Source organism: Gymnoscopelus microlampas, assembly GCF_963454915.1.
Source record: "Gymnoscopelus microlampas genome assembly, chromosome: 17".
NCBI lineage: Eukaryota > Metazoa > Chordata > Actinopteri > Myctophiformes > Myctophidae > Gymnoscopelus > Gymnoscopelus microlampas.
The window spans coordinates 29,781,749-29,801,828 of NC_139954.1; the positions used below are offsets into that span (position 1 = coordinate 29,781,749).

A 20,080-nucleotide genomic window follows, 5' to 3' on the forward strand; every position below is an offset into this window, starting at 1 on the left:
CATTTATCCCTCTGACACGCTGCCCCAGTCCGTAAAGCAGTACTCTGTAGTACGATGGTGTTGCTTGCCAAAAAGAAGCCCAAATGGTGTTCGGCAAGCAAGCTTAACCAACATTTGTAGAAATAACAGATCTCAAACTTACAATGTGGGCTTTTACATCTGCTAATTTTTTCACACACACACACACACACACACACACACACACACACGGCTCTGACCTACTTGAGGAGTAAGAAAAAGCTCCTGTTGCTTTAAGGTCCAGAGGTCACCATCCCATGCTGACTGTACAGTGCCCAGGACCACGGCTGTTAACCTTCAGTGCATAGTTGAACACAAACACTTGGTGGGTGCTTGGGTAGCCCGCTGGGGCCTATTTCACGAAAGCAGAATTAGGGGTTAAGCCTGGATGTAACACCTATCCTGGCTTAATTTAGCCAGGATTAGCGATGAATCGGTTTCATGAAAGCATTGAGTCCATATACAAACACATGTGTTGAATTAACTGTGGAAAAAATGAAAAAGAGCCTACCAGGCTAACTTCACAGCTACATTTCCATGGTAACTAAGGTTTCGATCCCATTTAATTCTACTTTCGTGTAATAGGCCCCCGGTTGTTTGCTTTGGAGTGCAATATTCTGCAACACGAGGATTATTACTACATGATGGGATTTCCATTATCACAACACTTTTCCAGGTATCTCTACACTGAAAAACTTAAAAAGGTGGAAATACAAAACGTTTGCACTGAACATGTTTTATTGCAATAAACGGACAGAATAGCAAAGTGCCTTTTTGATGGTCACAATGGTAGTTATCTGATAGAATATAGAATATCAAAAGAAAAGTAAACAAAACATGATCATACAACAAAAGATAAGAAGAAGCATTAAAAAAGCATTGGCCTTCCTTTTCATTTCAGTGCACTATTCTCATAGATTAAAAAAAAAAGAAAAAAGAATGAAGATAAAAATACATCACTTGAAAAGAAAAGCAGCAATGGCTGAACTGAATACATCACCACAAAGTATTTTACAGCTAAATCTTGAGCCAGCACACAGCCACTGCATGCAGCCCTCGTAACGCAGCTACAACACTGTCAGAACATCTGGAGAATGCTCGGGAGACGGCTAGGGGATGTTATTATTATTATTACTACAAAAACACCATTCAGAGTTCAGAGTACGACTGTACAGCTCCAATGACGGCGGTGGCGGTGCAATGTGACATCACATATGCCAAAGTCACGCCCTCCACTTCCTTGATCGAGTCTGGTAGGAAAAATTATACCACATTGCACCCATCACTGGGAACTATAGTGATTGACATATGTGTCGTGGGTTAACTGGTGAAACATGCCACTACATGCTTTTTGTGCCTGTTTAGGGCTACTGTGCCACCCTGGAAAAAAGACCTTAGGTTTCCTTTAGGATAAAGTCTAATAGTAGACGAGGATGTGTTACTGTTATTAGTCCATACCCTTAAGCCTTTTTCAGTGGTAAGACAGCGATGCAGTGGTATGTTCAGCCAACTGATATTAAAAGGTTAGGAGGATAATTAAAGGTCAGCCATGCTAGTCACAAAACATCCCTCTCGGAGGACATTGTTTGATAAATTGGGATCAGCTCCTTGTTAGTTTTACTTAGTTGGAAGTCAATATTCCTGAAAACAAAAAACAAAACAAAAAACATACTGGTCCTTTAAAACAAGGCAATTATCGTTATGCACTTACATACAACACCTAGTACAAGTTTTAATGCAATTTACAGAGTAATTAATTCATATGTATTAGTTAATTTAATAGCATTTGTAAAAAATACTAGTGCTAACAGGAGACTGGTGCCAGTTTCTCAAACCTTATTGAAAATCCTAAGCAACATAGACAGTCCTCTACAGGTGATGATTGTTGGACTGGTAAGCTTGGCAAACGTGGTGCAGAAAGATGTGAAAGGCCACATTTTGAATGGTCAAATATTGGACTGCCCTATGGTTATGCTCATTTGATGTTTTGAGTTAAATCCCTTGGAAGGTTAAAGTGGAATGGAACATAGTCAAGTCATAACAACAGAGGTGTAAAAGTATATCAAAGTACTGTTCTTGAAACAGACTAATACTAAGGCCAAAAGCACATCTGAAAAATGTCAGGCGAGTATCGTAGGGTGATGCAAAACTCAGTATGGTTGTTGTGCACTGCAAGTGGCACTTTGGAAGCTCCCTCGACTGCTCAGGAAACGGAGGGCTTGGGCACTGCTCTGTCACACAAACACAACGCTCAAGATTTCAAAGGTTACAAAACATCTAAATGCCTCCCGCAATATTGTCATGCAATATACATGTTGACACGATTGAGACGAGAATGTCCAGAGTATACTTTTTTTCCCTCCAATATGGCAGTGGAAGGGTTAGCCCAGGTTGGGTACAGATGATTCACATCTCTCCTGCCTGGCCGTGACATTCCCAGGAATGTGACATTCCAAATACTTTCAACCCTTCTGCCTTGTGTCTTGGGAACTGAGGAGATCACCCTCAGCCAGTGACCAAAAAACGTGAGAGACTTCACAGCAAAATCCTGAATGTTAATTTAACACTGAGTGTACACTCTCAGTGTTAAATTAACACTCAGGATTGTACAGTTCAGCTTTGGCTTGCATTCTACGGAGATCAGCTATCCTAGCTAGGTGTTACAGTACATTTCAATAAATAAATGCGACTCAAGCAAAAGCTTCAAGTGGAACCATTTTTGTGACTTGTTCATCCATTGTTCATGTGAATCTGCTAGAATGTTCAATATTATGTGTAGATATACAGTGCGTAGACACTGGCCAAACTTTACAATCTGGTTTGCAATGCTGCAGACTGCAATGCGCAGGACAAATCTAGCATTTCTACATCTACCACATTGCCATCACACAGGCTATTGACATAATCTGCTTGGTGCAGTTGCCTGGCAACACAAGCAGCACAGTTCTTGGAGAATTTCAAAGAAAAAAATAAAGAAATTATTCAAAAGTAATGCAAAGCAGTATAAAATAATAAATAAAAAACAAAGGAAGACAAAACATTTCTTCTTCTTATCGATTTGTTGCAATTGGCTTCATTTATGATAGCCATATCTACACACACAAGTCATTTTTTTATGTGCCTCCAAATGACTTCAATAGAACTCATTTAGCGATTTTAAGTCTCAAATCTTCTAAGGATGGGAAGAAGTGGCAACATTGCAAAACTTCCGTGCAATAATTAGATTTCACTGAAAACTCTCCACTACATCATTTGAGCAGAACTCCAACGATTTAACATAAGCATTAAAATAAACTGCCTACATGGCCCATAATCCCACAGCGGGGTGTTCGGCAGCCATATTTACAGTCTGCCTTAGAGCAGGTCGGCTTTCGGCCATCCTTAAACTTCAAACAATAGTAGCAGGGGACAGCATGGAATAAGGAGGTCTTTCTTGGCACTGTAAAAATCCTTTATGTCAAAGCATACTCTCAGCAGGAGAAAGCAGTTCATTTATTCTGCACCAGTTCCACAGCTCCCACCTTCTTTCTCCTCTTTTTGTTGAGGAGAAGTGGTGTAGTTTCACTGAGGCCTAGTGTCTGGCAGTGTTAAGTGGTTCACCAGGCCTGTCTCTGTCTGCAATGACAAATTCATTGTGGAGGCAGGTGGGCCAACACACACACGGACGCACACACACCCTCACGCAGTCACAGAGTAAGTTTGTGTGTCGTTGTCATTGTCTCTGTACAGTCTGGCAACCCAGTCATCAGGGATCTAGTCAGTGGGCACAGAGCATCACTATGGTAACCAACACAGTGGGCCAGACTGCGGCTGGTCTTAGATCAGACTTCTTTTTTGGGCACCCTCATCAGCTCCAGAGTCCATTATAGAGTCTGTTTCCTTAATCGCTCTTCTGAGATTGGCCACTTTAACAGACTGATATGCATGTCTTTTGAAAAACAAACAAACAAATGAATTCAGTGATGAATTCAGTTCAGAAGAGTGAAAATAAAACTGCTATGAGATTTAAGTTTCACTGGGTGAAAACCAAAAATGACACACCACACGTTCCACGCTCTCTCTCTCTCTCTTTCACTCTCTCTCACACACACACACACACACACACACAGACACACACACACACACACACACACACACACAAGCACCCGTGGCCGTGCATATGCAGCTCACATGCGCACAAACACACATGACAATGCTGACATAAGACAGCCTGCCACCGGGGGCAGGATTCCATATAATGATTGGTTGATAGACTGACACGTTTAATACAGCAGTGATAGGCCAGGTAAGGTCTGGGGGTGGAGTCCAGAGCCCCTCCCCGACGTGGTGTTGGTTGGAATCCGCTATGAGGGCGGAGATGCGAGAGGGGGCGGAGGAGCCCTCTCTTAGTCCACAGAGCCAGGGTGAAGGCTGAGGGCGGGTGGGTCCAGACAGGTGGGGGAGTAGCTGAGGTGCGGCTCTTTAATCCACAGGAGCGGAGCGCCGTTCTTGCCCTCCTGACTCTTGCTGTTGCTGCGGCTCTTGTAGCGCACCAGCAGCACGGCGATGAGGAGGATGCCAAAGATGGGGAAAGGGTAGAAGAAGATGAAGTAGAACAGAGAGTCGTTGGCGCACACAACCGACTGCAGGGTGGATTCTGTTGAGAGAGATGGTTAACAATGAAGTTAGTCTGTTGTCATCATCGTCATCATCATCATCATCATGATGAAGTGAGTCCCTCATCATCATCATCGAGAGAGAGAGACAGAAAGAGAGAGAGCGAGAGAGAGAGAGAGAGAGAGAGAGAGCGAGCGAGAGCGAGAGCGAGAGCGAGAGAGAGAGAGAGAGAGAAAAACAGACAGACAGACAGCATTCTATTATAGACTCTGTCTCCTGCTTAACATTTCATCAGCCCTGCTGCCTACCACACTATTGTGTCGACAACAAGAACTAAGCGAAGCATGCAGTGCCGTGTAATGTATTTCACGGGTTCTGGATTAGTTTTCATACGCTACGGCTTTGTTTCAGATGAGGTTCTCAGAAGCTAATTTGGGCCCTGCTCACGCGGTAGTACGAACCCTGAGTTCTGGGAACACAAAGATTCCCTTTGGATTGGTAAAGGTGACGACGTGTTGATTGTAGATCTGCTATTTATGAAAACAGTAAACCAAATCAACCTGTAAAACTGTTTTTTTTAACTGGACAGTTAAAAAAAAGCACCACATCACACATAACTTGATGGGTTCTGGAAATTGTCAGGTTATGGAGGGTTCTGGGTGACCCTTCATAGTCAATTTACATCAGTTCCCTTTGAACCCACAGACTCGTCAAGTTGAAAGGTTCAAAAGCAGCCTCCTCTGCCGTTTGTATCATGTTCAACATGATGATAAATGGGTTGATCTCCATGATACACTGTTGGATAAACCATTTTATAATAAGGTCTTACCTTGCTCCATCACATTGACGATGGTGTATCCAGAGTCGTTGGTGGCCAGGCGGTACCAAGCGTTGCGGGGGTTGAGCAGCCACTCCTCCACGTGGCAGAAGTAGCGGCCCGCGTCCGACGGCCGCGCACCCTGGACGGTCAGGTTGTACTGGTCGGAGGTCGTCCTCTCGAACTGCAGGCGGGAGTTCGGCCCTGGCGCCTCCATGGGGCTGCAGTTGCCGTTCCCGAACACGGCGTCATGCCCGATGGAGAACACGCACTCCGGATCTCCGGCGCTTTCGCCTGCCACCACTTCTGCATCATCGTCGTCCTCCTCGGAGCGCACCACGTACCAGGAGACGGAGAATCGGGAGTCCCGAGATGACTGGGATGGAATGCTGCAGCCCAGCCGGATGGAGGCGGACTCCTCCACTGTCACGTTGGACTGCGCCTCCTCCACCTGCAGACGTACCTCTGTAGATGTCACAGAGCAGGGCGGACATGGAGAGAGCAACGAGAGGGGTTAACCACTTAAGTCCTATATACTTTGTTGGTACCTGCAAGGGGTCCAAAACCCGGTCCCCTTTTTTCCCCTCTCTACACCAAATCTCTTCACCAAAGTGAGCTTGTAGATTGGCTATTTCAGCTATGTTCGTCTATTTTCACAAAATGTTCATCTAGTATGATATGCCCAGAATGGGGACGCACGGATTCATGTGATTAATAATTGTATTATGACGCAATCCCTGGGGCAAGACAAGAGAACCATTGTTCAAGCACCACTCAAGAAAAAAAACAAATGCTGTTCTTCAGAAAGCCTTTTGAACTTCAAATACAGCGTGACAGAAATGAAAAGAAACTAGAAAAAGTGCTCCTCGGAGCACAGGTCTCCGCCAGGTCAGGTAGGCTATTGTGGCCTCCTGGTGGCTATAATGGGCCAATGTGAAAAGGGTGCCATTTATTCTTAGGCCTTGCTCGACAATCGGACACTAACTGCATTCATGATTTGAGGCATTTTGTTAAAAACATGTGTTTCGCTAAATTAGACCTATAACAGGCCAATGTTAAAAGGGTGGCATTTGTTCCTCAACATAGTGTGAATGTGCGTGCAAAGTTTGAGCACAATTGGACGGTGCATTTGCAGAATTTTGTTCAAAACAAGCCAATAATGCAAACTTTAGATGTCAATCTTAGCCAATCAGTATGGAATATGAAAAATCAAACACATCCGTTGTGATCACATGACTATAGAGATAATGTGTACCGATTTGCGTGAAATTTGGATAAAATTGGAAGGAGTAGTATAAAAAAATGTGTTTTACACAAGTCGGCCTCCTGGTGGCGCTATAAAAGGCAGATGTGAAAAATACAGGGCAAAGGTTTTTCCTTGACCTATAGGGAGTGTGCATACAAAGTTTTACATAGATCGGTGCAATTATAGGTAAAATCACGAATCGGCCTGTTATAGCGCCACCATGAGGCTGATTTGAAAATTTTCAAATGGTAGTTCTTCCTCTGCCTAATGGGAATGTGCGTGGAAAATTTCACGGAAATTGCATGCTGTGTTCATGATTTGAGGCATTTTGTTCAAAACGGTGCACTCCTGCAAACTTTGGAAGACATTTTTAGCCAATCAGAATGGAATATGGGAAATCTGAAAGACCCGTTTCGTTTAATGACTATAGAGATTCTGTGTACCGATTTGTGGGATTTTTGGACAACATCTGTAGGAGTACTGTCAAAAAATGTGTTTTGCACAAATCGGCCTCCTGGTGGCGCTATAACAGGCCCCTGTGAAAAATTTGGGGCAGAGGTTCTGCTCTGGTATCCAGGGACTGTGTGTGCACAGTTTGGCTGCGAGCAAGCCAACGGTGCCGGAGATTAGCTGTACACAGACAGATCGAATGACGGACGGACGGACACACGGACACACGGACGGACGGACAGGGGGTAAAACATACTCTCTCGCCATGCCTTTCGGCCTGGCGGAGACAATAAATGATGATGATGGTAGTCAGAAAAACAAAAATGTCCAGAAATAGGTACAGTATGTACAGTGTAGCCTTAGCCCATAGCTGACATTGGCCTTGGGGAGGGTTTCTCAGTAGGGGGAGATGCTGTCCCAGGGGTACACTGTCTGTCTACAACCCCTCAGGCGGAGGACAATGACCCACTTCAATATGTAGCAGTGAAAAACAAAAACAACAATACATAAACATGAGTAGTAAAGACTTGGCTCGTTCACACTCCCCTTGACACCCAGATTGGAAGTATATTCTCTACTAGTTAATGGAAAAAAGACAGAGTGGAAAGGAGATGATCTCCATGGCCAGACGGCAAGTGCTGGCACACGTCCTCTCTCATCTTTCCTCTTGACAAGACACACTTCAGGATCACTTCCTTTAGCAGCTTAATGAGAACCCCACCATGCGAGCCCCCCTAAACAGTAACCAGCCAACTCTAATGTCCGCGAGGAAATCAGAAATCTGTGTCTGGAGTTTGCAGCACGTTTATATATTGATTTAAAAAAACATATATATTTATATGGTTATAAATATATATGGGCGCCTGATACAGTGTTTGATAACAACACAACCCCCCTAGGCATTTGTTCCTTCTCTGAAACAGAGGTGAGATGTGAGGGAAACATGAAAGGGAGTCACTGCCTGCCAGCACACATGTACTCTCTCATGTAAAGAAAAGTCTGCACATGAAACACACATACATACACATACAGTATGCATACTGTGCATCCAGATCTGAATCACATGGCAACTGTAAAACACTTTGTAACTTTGTGTCAATAAGCACTCTAAAAATAAAGTTAATTATTATTGTTATTATTAAATAATAATTATTATAATTACAGATCTGTGCAATTGTATGTGTGCTTCTGTATTAGTGAGATCCGTATAGAGCCTGTCCGAGTTTTGGGTCCGATTATTCGTCCTACACCACTACATTTTCAAATCAAAATAATTTTTACTTGATTAAAGTTTCTATTTCAGAACATTTCTTTCTCTATAATATAAGCACACAACAAAGCAACGTGTTCTGAGCTTGTAGATTTACACTTAAAAATATATATATTTTTTTTTCATTTTACCTATAATGACATGCCCAAAATAGGGACACCACATTGAAAGTGGTAAAAACACACTGGCTGCATCATTTCCGATAGGCCTACGGATGTTGTCAAAAGAGTCAAACAATGGTCGATACTGTGTGCCGAACCGATATATCAGTCTGGCTCTGGGTCCATGTCCACTTTGCCCTCCAAGAAAAGAAAAAGAGAGAGGGAGAGTGCACTCTGTGCCCTGCCAGCTCTGAGTCATGGCCAATCTGTCTGACCTTCAGGTTACAATTGGACAGATGCCCAATTGTTCCCATGGGTTTTTGCCCTGCATTCTAAACAGCCCACAGGACCCCTGGCACAACAGATTGCTCCCAGCATTGCAAGGGCAGAGGGAAAAAAAGTTAAAACAAATAATAAGTCACCTTCATCTAGGTGGTGGCTGCTGGTGTGAAGCAGGCCATTTGTGTATGCAAGCATGAGGTTTTTGGAAATTGAGTTACTGGAGTTAACGGTATCAGAGTTCAAGTGCAAAAATATGGACAGGTGTACTGTAGGTAACTTTAGCAGGAACCTGGGGTGTCAGAGTGTGTGGTCAGCCTGCTTTTTAAGGTGTCAGAGCTATGCCAGAGGGATGTCCCTGCCCTCTGGCACCCTGAACGCCAGCTGGCATGGGACAGCACCCTGTGCTGCTCCACCACCTAGGGCAGGTGGACAGTGATGAAGTCATCAGAGCGAAACGGGTTGTGCACAGGGATGGAGGGAAAAGTGAATGGGGAGGGGGGGGAAGAGAGAGAGAGAGAGAGAAATGAAAAAGGAAGGAGGGGAAAATTAGGGTAAGGAAAGAGAGAGGGGTGGATTACAGAAATTCTGGGGTGTTAATTTTACTCAGAAAGTGTCAAAATGGACCCATAAGGGTCTGCCTCCTTTGCTCACCTGGTTGCCTGACCAGCACCTGTGTGAAACCCGAGGAGTCACGGGACAGCCTGTACCACGCTCCGTCTGGGTCGCTCAGCCACTCCTCCACCAGGCAGTAATAGGTGCCAGAGTCACTGGCCTCCGCCCTGTTGAGCGTTAGAGCGTACAGGCGGGGCGACAGTCTCTCGGCCTGCACCCGTCTCCGCAGCCTCTCCTCGTCGGCGTACGCCCCGTACTCAAAGGCCCCCGAGCGCTCGATCCTCAGCAGCAGCTCGTCCGCCTCGGCGCCCGCGGCGCGCCGCACGTACCACATCACGGCGTGTTGGGTGTCCGGGCTGGTCTGCGCCGTCACAGAGCAGTTGATCCTGACGCGGCTGTCCTCCAGGTACACGTGCGACTGGTTGGTCTTCTGCACTCTGAGTTTGCTCACTGCAGGACAGAAAGATGGAGAGAGAGGGAGAGAGAACAAACAGTCATTCCTGTGGGTACGGGAGAATGTGAAGTGCCGGTGACAGGTACACAACGCAATTTCTGTTCCGTGACAGATGACCCGTAGCTGAGCTTATTTCTTGTGGCAGTGAGGCAGGAGAGAGACCGGGCGCAAGGGAGGGCACTGCAGGTGACAGCAAGATCAGGAAAGAGAAGCAGAAAGAAAAGGGGACAGAGATATGTAGGGCAATAGATGATAAAGGGATCAGAGGGCTTTGGTCGAACAGTAAAAAAAAAGAAGGGAGATGATAGGTAGACAAGGATGAATGGAGGATGACCCACCGAAAAATAAACTGTTACTTTTCAGGAAATGGATGAACAGAATCTGTGTTCCAATGGATCCAATATAGTTAGTCACAAGGTCTTGTTAATACTGTTCATTGGTTAAATATCTATAGTCAGACATAACCACTTTCAGCATGGTGTCCCTATTTTAGGCACTAGAGATTTGGGCCGCGGCCCTTACACTTATGTCGCACCGCCGATCCAACCAATATACCCATATATGGAGATCTCAGTATCTGTCATTCCTTGTCCCTTTTATGCCCATACTGATGTCATCAGTATATGCCCATATTTGGGCATGCCCCCTTTTGTGCCCATATGGAGCTGACTGATTTGTTTGCATCTGATACCATGACAACACATTGAGGTTAGAGTCATAGTGACATGAAGCGTGATGACGTTGGCCGCTGCCCCGCCCTCCCGTTAGCCAATTTTAAAATAGGATATTATTATCGGCGCAAATGTTCAGTTTTTGAGCGGTGTAGCCGCTCCTATAAGTGGGTTTGGGTGGTGAAAGGTTTTTCTTTCCGTCGTGAATATGTGTCTTTCGCTGTACTGTGATTGGCTGATTGGTATTCAGACCCTTTGCTCAGTACTGTGATTGGCTAGCGAGACGCATGATGAAATTAATAACCTATAAATATCACCACTCACTTAAAAAAAAAAACTTTTTTTTTGAAGTGAGCTTCCATCACTGTGATGACCACTGTTGTTTTTAAATAGCACCGCTCACTTCACACTGGGTGTGATTTTCAAATTGTATAGAGCTTATAGATCTGCTATTTTTGCATGACATTGTCATACAACAAAGTATGAAATACAGTAGAACATTAGTTTATCAAAAACAAAACTTAAAAATATGAAATATGGAGACAAAAGCCTTCTGCCCGACAGGAACCGATACACAGCAGGAATGATACATTCGGTAGATAAAAAAGCACAGCAGGGGGGACTTGCCAGTGGTGGAAGTGAAAGAGAGGCTGGAGAAAGGGAAAAAGTTTAGGAAAGCAAAGCGAATGGAGTGGGGGGTGGAGAGATAGAGAGGCGAGATTGAGTTGTCGGGGAGGAGCTGAGCGTGCCCGGGGCGGCGTGACTGGATTGGTTACAGTTACATCAGGTGTGAGATAGGATTAGCTGCAGGTACATCAGGTGTGAACACCGCCACAGACCAGTGCTTGTTACACACCCCCCGAGGGGGATTAAAGTGGGCACAAAGCATGTTTGCACACACACCGAAAAAACGAATACAGCAAACAACCCTGCACTGCTAGTAGACTGCACATGCACTCATACAGGGAGAACTGGACCACATGTAACGTGGAACACACATTACGCACTAAAACCAACAATCCCCAGTTTGAGATATAGTGCAAAGTACAAAAAATAAAACATAACACATAAAAACAGTGGAATCCAACTCACACCCTGAAATGATCAAAACATTAGCAGCAGAACGCTTCACTGTGAAAGTTCCTTTTTTCTGTAACTGTAACTGCGACTGAATACTAATTTGACTTCCCCTCTCGCCATGAAACGGGACAGCTCTGCTACTTTACTAGACTTAGCAAATGTTGAGGCTCACCATCCCCTCCTCCTCTTCCATTCTCCCGCTTCTTCCAACCCTCTTCATCAGTCCCCTCCCTGGCTCGTATTAAGCCCCGACATGACAGACTGACTGACTGCCTGGAGTCACAGCCATCTGCCTAGAAACGTCACCCTTACCCACAGATTGGCGAATATGCCTGGATGCGATTATGCCTTACCTTGGTGCACATTTGCGCTATGAACCTAACATTTGGTCACATTCTAAGATGCTTTTTCAGAGCTAGTACGAGGCATTGCTGGACCCCCCTTGGTGTGCAATGGCATCTCAAGTGAGCATTCCACATTAGGCTGCATCATTGCCTCGCTACCCACCAGAGACATGCTCAGAAGCTTGACAATCACCCCTTCCGGAATTACTGCAGAGCCCACCGGAATCCTGGCAATCGTTTTTGTTTTTTTTTTGGTAGGAGAATTACCTCCCAATCTCCTGAAGTGGAACCATGCTGGATTGGATTGGCACAGAACAAAGGACTTCTCTGCGCTTCCCCATTTGAAGTTTGAATTCACAGCAAGGAGAGAAATTGGGGGGCTGAATGCTTGTTGCCTCACATCAGTGTTTACAGAAATGCCTTTTTTAAAGCCTAACTAGGCTAATTATTCAAGCTAATTAGGTTGCATCATAAGCTTTTACAAGTTATTATAACTAAGCACTCTGCACACAGGAGAGGCAGACTGAAGGATGGCGAGAGAGCCATGAGCAGAATAGCAAAAAAAAATAAACAAATAAACAGAGCATAATAACAGCATGGCCTACCTACACAATCTCTTGCTATTGATTTTAAGTTACAATGTGTGCAGTTTGTCAAACGAAGCCACATGAATCCCAAAGCGGTTTAGTGATGAATGTCACACTATGCGGGAGCAATCTGAATGGCACTGTGCACCGCGCACAATATGAGGATATTGCCATGTAAGTGTTGCTTTCTGCAGGAACAAAGAAATCATTGTGTATATCCATGGATCAACACAGTCATTTGTTTATTCAGGACTCGTTAAAATCAACCAATCAGCTGTGCAGCTAGCTTTAGCTTCAGTTACCGCTGGTTTAATTTATATAGAACTAGTCCATACCCGGTAAATGCGTCTGTGGGGGCATATGCGCACATGATCTGGCAACCCGTAACCATGCCGACTACATAAAAAAGCGAATAAACAGCTGAGATTTCGTGAAATCGGAAAACGGGCTCCGCTGTTAGGTGCACATGGTACTGGCGAATGGCTGTGTGCAAATTCAGATCAATTGCTCCAGCCACTGAGGAGAACCGGGCAGAAACAATTTTGGCCTCACCACGCACTACACCACTACAGAGGTTTGTGAAATTATAGGAGGATGTTAGACACATCTGAATTTGATGGGCCAAGTTGTAATGTCAACCGCTTGAGTTCTTGGTTCAATTTCTTTTGGTTAAATAGAGCCCCGGACCCTGATGCTGGATAGGGGGGAGTTTTTGGACATTGATCCAGGTGTCGGATAGACCTCACTCACACATTGCATTGCGAGTAGGGTTGGGATCCGGAACCGGAGGAATAGGAGGAACTGGATCCAACATTAAGGAACATTGTGGGTTTTGGGTGAACATGTACATGGCAATATCAGATTGTGCTCGTCCCCAACTGACAAACTGGCTGCTTGTGGACATGTTGACTAGTGTGGTGACGGACTATGTCTCCTTTGGCCAAATGGAATCTTTATGAATATTTCATCTACAGTATATAAGTACAAATGTGACAAAACAATAATGTTGGTGTAGTTTAGAGATTCACTGAAAAAAAACATGTTTTTGCATTATAGATTATCAACTACTATCCAACTTTCATACTCTTTCGAGTTTCACTTCACCAGGCATTTCCTGGTTCTTCATGCTGCGTTTAGTGTATGGCTGGAGGTGGTTCTGCTTTGTGATGTCACCAACTAGAACCAGCGGGCGGTGTGAGCTGTGATAGGTCTACTTTTGAGGGAACATACATTCCCACACAGTATGTACTGTACATACAGACAAACCCTGCCCTGGTCAAAAAAAAGATGGTAGGAAGAAAGACAGAAAGGAAGAAAGAAACAAATAAACATTTGTAACAAAAAAAATATATTCCCCAACTCCGTCCCCAATTGAACTCTGTTAGAGAACACTGAATTCACATCTGATGAGACGTGTCTCTTCCCGCTGAGAAAGCCTTTCTAAAACCGCTATAGTACTTACCATAGCATAGTGATGCATCTCGTAAGGATGTACTGTAGAATACATTTAAAAATTCTGTATAATGTATGTGTATGAGCTGGATATGTATGTGTGTGTGCACTTTCGTGTGATGGTGATGAGGACAGATTCACTATGGTTTGGGAATAGGCCGAGTGCATGCATATTTAGGGGCCTGTTCAATCATACATCTGTAACAAGGCCATTCATCATGTATGTACAGTCCCTCCGCAGCAAGAGCTGTTTCCATATATATATATATGTATGTGTCTGTGTGTTAGTGAGGCTGTCAATATCTATGTTAAGTGTGTTCGCGTGTTCAGCTCTAGTGTGCTTCTTTAATGAGTCTCAGGGGTGCATCCCCAAAGTAAGACAATCCGTGATTGGAAACACTTGTCATCTCATTTCTGCATTACTGAATGTGCCAGTCAAAGCTAACCCCTGGCGCTTATGTGTTATGTGTGTGTCTATGAGAGTGCATGCACTATTTTTTAAAGGCAACAGGCTCCTAGCTGATCCTTATCTTTCCTTGCTCAGTTTATTTTCTCCACTGTAAGACAAGTCGGAACTTTCTGCCGATCAGGTAGTTTTGCTCTAAACCTGCCTTACATGATGTGAAGATATCTCCTCTGTAATGAGGGCTAGAGAGGGAGAAGATGGTGAGTTTGAAGTTAATCTTGGACACAAATGGTGTGATAACGGTCTCTCGCAAACTCCACCTATCTCTGTGGTTGCCAGGGCAACCTTGTCTCCATGGACAACGGGGGTGTGGCTAGAATACCTGAGAGAGCCCTACTGTGTCTTCCAGTCATGAGGCGCAGACCCAATTAAACACAGCTAGAATCCTGCCTTCCCACCACCAGGCATGATTAAACGAAGGGTTAATTAATATTCAGATCCCAGTTCTGTGAGAGAGAGCGCTAAGTTTCTCCACGGCGGATCAACAAATGTTTGAAAAGTGACTTTGACGGCTGTAGATAAAAGGATCGAGTTATCTCAGCTCTGCTGGAGGTATATGTGGATGTTGTTTGTGTGTGTACTCTTGTATGTGTGTTCGCTGAGCACGTGGCATCATTATAGCACCCAGTACCGTACGTTCACTAAGTAGCTCATTGAACCCCTTGTCTCACCCCCTTCCCACGCGTGGCCAATTTGTCTCTGTTAATTGCTACACGCACTGCAGACTAGAGATAACGCTGCTTTCATTCGCTTTATTTATTGTGACGCGAGGCACACAATGGCCCACAAACAGAATCCCGATTCTGGTGAGAAGGAAAGAGGGAAGGAAAAAAAGCAAGCAATCTGTGTCCACCTTACTTGTAGCTACGCCACGAAGCACATGCCTCTTCTTCTTTTTTTCCCCTCTTTTTTAAAAGCCAAGAGCGGCAGCAGATGAAAATGTCTTTGTGAGATATGTTATGGTCCACGGGGGAAGAAAATAAGCTGCATTATATTTTGTCACGCGACGGTGTTGTGCAGCAAAAACAGCTGGTCTACAGTACAAGCTCAAGTTTGTGAGCTTGTAGAGCTGCTATTTTCGGCTAAACCGCTGTGTGACGGAGCATAAATTAGAATGCTGCACCTGTATACACACATTCAGACATATGCACGCAGACACCACAGAGCTCAAGTTCAGGATAACTTCAAAGGAGGCAAAAAAAAACTAAAACAGACTGGTCAAGTGTTGAGGTGTGCCAAGAACAAATAAAGTACAATAGATTGTTACACACAGAGTGTATAACAAACACCGTTAAGTCTTTATTCGCCGGCTGGAGAGAAAATTCGTTCTTGTTTGCCGTGTCTTGTTATGTACTACTGCTCTGGGTGAAGCCTTTAAAATCCAAGAGACAGGCGTTTAGCGGCAAGGTTAACAGCTCCGATCCACCACTGTGTGGGAGATGTCTTTCTCAATTCATCACAGCCCATCCCTTTGTTCCTACCTAATCACACGTTTCACCCTTCTGTTGTTCTCTCCGTCTCTCTCAACTTTCCTCTTCGCTGTGATACCGGGATCTAAACCTGTGCCAATCACGACCTGTCTAATCACCCGCCACCGAAACATGAATATTCAGTGACCTCACCCAGAGGGATCATGAATATTCATGAGTCTTAAATGAAGAACTCGCCCCAGAGGTCACAGCGGTGGGTCTCTGGTTAAACTATTTTGTTCTTTTTATATATAGCCTAATATCTGTTTAATGACCAACGGGGGCGACAACCTCTCCATTGGGCCAAAAGATCTAATGCCAGAGAAATAGAATAGAAGAAATAGAGAGAGAATTGGGGAGGAAGAGAGGGAGGGAAAAAAGAGAGAACTCAGAGGAAAGACACAGAGATGAGAGACATACAGAAGACAGGAAGTGAGTGTCTTTCTGGGAGGATTTGACAAACAGCAGGGAGCCTCTCCAGCTCCACTCCAGAGGGCTTATGTGGTCTTAACCCATTCAATCCGGGAACGCATCTGTGTCACTTTAGATTTCTTTGGCTATTCAAAAATAGCAGATATACAAGCTCATAGCGCGGCACTCGGTGCTGTGCTATGAGCTTGTAGATCTGCCATTTTTGAAAAGAAATCGTGAAAATGTGTGCAAATCTTTAAAAAAATATATTTTACAAGTAATCGCTTTAATATATATTCAATGCTCTATGCAAGTGCTATGAGCTTGTAGATCAGCTATTTTTCAGCCCAAAAAATCTTAAAATAACAGAGATGCGTTCCCGGATTGAATGGGTTAAAAGGCTGCCTTCTCCTCCTTTAGCATTAGCCCAGCCCTGGACTAATCCACAGCCTGGACCCCGAGCATGTCAGGGCTGAGGACTCAAGACACGCCCTGATCCCCCCTTCTGAACGGCTCACTTTGGTTGAGGGCTGCCACTCCCTGCCTCCCTCGCCCCCTCTCTTCCCCGTCCCAGGGGGGGTGGGGGGGGGGGTGGGGGGGTTGCACCCTGGCTGAAGAGCCGCTGCTCCGACGCCATAATGAGGTCCTAATTTCTACGCTAATGACGCCGATGTGTCTCTGATCCCATTGTGTCAAAGAGGAGATTACCGCTCCCCCACCCTCCCTCTTTTCAATATCATTAAGATTGGGCTAATTACGGGGATCTGCGCACTGCACAGATCGCCTGAACCCACACACACACACACACACACACACACACACACACACACACACACACACACACACACACACACACACACACACACACACACACACACACACACACACACACACACACACACACACACACACACACACACACACACACACACACACACACAGCACTTTCTCCATTCCTGCCCAACTCCCTAGACAGATCGCCGGACGAGGCTTGGCCTGACGGGAAAAAGCATGAAGGAGCAGGGTGCAGGGGAGGGCGGAGGAGGAGGACAAGATGGGGGGTCAGAGAAGGGGAACTCTGAGAGATTAATGACCCACATGAAGCATGGAGGGGAGGGGGAAATAAAGGCATATAAAATTGAGCCATGTGTGTGTGTGTGTGTGTGTGTGTGTGTGTGCTCAGGAAGGGGTCTGCCAGTAAACATAAAACACATTATGCTCATTAAACCACAGTGGACAGCAGATGTATAGTTGTTAGCGGGCCTAGTGCAGGCTGCAGAATGCTAAATGTGTGTGTGTGTGTGTGTGTGTGTGTGTGTGTGTGTGTGTGTGTGTGTGTGTGTGTGTGTGTGTGTGTGTGTGTGTGTGTGTGTGTGTGTGTGTGTGTGTGTAGGGGGCTACAGTATTGTGCGTCTTCACTGCTTCTTCTATTAGACACTGATTTACATGGGGAGCAGCGGCACTGTAGATAGCTCTGAGTTATGACTTCAATTACAGCAGACATGCACGCGCGTGCACACGTACACAGACGCGCGCACAGGTGCTTAAGAGAGATGGAGAGGCATAACATAGGGAAATCTCATTGTGTCTACAGATTGGGCAGAACCAGCAGATGAGGCCTAGATTGGATTGGCCCTGACGGCAGAAGAAGTGTGCGTATGTTCAGAAATAAAGCAAAGTGTGTGTGTGTGTGTGTGTGTGTGTGTGTGTGTGTGTGTGTGTGTGTGTGTGTGTGTGTGTGTGTGTGTGTGTGTGTGTGTGTGTGTGTGTGGTGTATTCAGACGTAGGGAAGAGCCTGACCTTGAATGCCTGAATCAGCCGTGATTAATCAGAAGGCTTTTATGAAATTATTTTCTATTCCAGTGACCCAGACAAAGGATCGCCATTCATCAGCTGTTGTGTGTGCGTGTGCATCCATGTCTATGTGAGTGTGTAGTTACACCCAACAAAAAAGGTGTTTGATTTGAGTGTGCAATATGCAAACTGGGTGCTTTTTTGTGTGTGTGTGTGTGTGTGTGTGTGTGTGTGTGTGTGTGTGTGTGTGTGTGTGTGTGTGTGTGTGTGTGTGTGTGTGTGTGTGTGTGTGTGTGTGTTTCCCAGCATGGAGCAGACATAGAAGCAGGCGGTGCACGGTGCATTGCCTGTGGTGCAAGCTGGTGGCGTTCCCGGTGCAGCTGAAAAACAGGGCACCGCAAAGATTTACAGCGCGGTCGCAACCAATAACAGCCCCGATGAAGCCGGTATTGTGCGCTAACAGGCACTGCGGCCGTGCCCTTATTATTCATGAAATACTGACAGTGGAGAATAAGCTATTTGAAGACGAAATGTAAACATAATGGAAGGAATTATGAGGAGGAGGGAAACATAATGGAAGGAATTATGAGGAGGAGGGAAACAGGGAATTATAAAATATTGAAAAATCGCAAGTGAGGAAGGAGAGGCTGTGGGCGTGAGTGGAGCGAAACATGCAATAAAGACTGAGAGCGAGGGTGACGGGGGGGAAAAAAAGACACTGTGAAAGACAGTGAGAGAGAGAGAGAGAGAGAGACCGCGAGAGAAAAACAGAGAGGAAGGGAGATGGACGAAGACAGAGAGGGATTTAGGAAGGGGAACATGAGGGGGTTGACTCGGTCCTAATGAAGACGGACAGCTCCTGTCCATGCCCCGATAAGCAGGGACCTCCCGACACCGCTGTGACACCAATGCCATCAATAATGGGTCGGTGGGTGTGTGCACTGCACTGGCATGAGAGGAACATGCATGGGTAAAGCCATCTGTTGGTGCCTGCAACAGGCCCCCAATACCTGAGAAGACACCCAACAGGTATGCCAACTGTACCAGAGAGAGAGAGAGAGAGAGAGAGAGAGAGAGAGAGAGAGAGAGAGAGAGAGAGAGAGAGAGAGAGAGAGAGAGAGGACGACAGAGGACGACCGAGGTTGACCGAGGACGACAGAGGAGACGGAGAGAGAGAGAACGTAGAAGAGGTACTCTGTCAAATTCCCAGTGTTCATTTAACTCTGAGTGCATAAAAACATTGAGGATTTTACTGTGTAGCCCTTCACCAGGCAGGTATCCGTTACGTGCAAACGAACAGGAGAGTGAAGGAACGATGAATAGGGGCGTCTCCTGAGTTAGAAGTTACCCACAAACACTCCACACTCCACACATCCACAACGAGGGGGGGATGGGAGGGTGACATAGAGAATGAGAGAGCTTTTCGACAGTAAAGACACTATATTCCATAACCACTCAGAATGCCACCAAGGATGGATTGGAGAGTGTAGGCGTGTGCCCCCGGTGTGGGTTTGATTGGCGGTCCATGGTGTGGTTTCTTTCTTTTTGATCATATGATACAGAAGACAGGGCCATGTGAGCAGAGCGTAGGTGTGGAGTTGGGGACGACGTGATTCGAAGTAGGACATGTCCCTTCCATCATCTCCATCCCAGCTCCAGCTCAGCCAATAACGCAGACAACTCTTAATATACCGCTCCTCGAGTCACGTGCATGCGCACACACAAATCAAAAGTGCGTGTCTGTGCACACGGATGATGAGAAAATGTATTGAATTCCCCAAACCATCATTAATCTGAACTCCAGTTCCATTAGGGAAGATCGGCATAATTAGTTTTTTTTGTGTGTGTGTGTGTGTGTGTGTGTGTGTGTGGGGGGGGGGGGGGATACATGTGTGCGTGTATGTGTGCAGGGGTGTGTGTCTGTGTGAGTCAGAGTGATGAAGATTGCCTGTGTGTGTGT

At 45.5% G+C, this 20,080-nt stretch overlaps 1 protein-coding gene across 1 annotated transcript in view; it reads right to left on the minus strand.

Moving 5' to 3' along the window:
- Window positions 1-658: 658 nt before the first annotated feature.
- Window positions 659-20,080, minus strand: part of igsf3 (immunoglobulin superfamily, member 3) — an 86,448-nt gene continuing 67,026 nt past the window's right edge. The window contains exons 7-9 of the mRNA XM_084083600.1: window positions 9,432-9,842; window positions 5,444-5,896; window positions 659-4,654 (exon numbers count right to left, since the gene is read on the minus strand). Of these exons, the coding sequence (XP_083939726.1) occupies window positions 4,404-4,654; window positions 5,444-5,896; window positions 9,432-9,842 (1,115 nt within the window). The 3' untranslated portion in view covers window positions 659-4,403. The remainder of the gene's footprint in view (window positions 4,655-5,443; window positions 5,897-9,431; window positions 9,843-20,080) is intronic.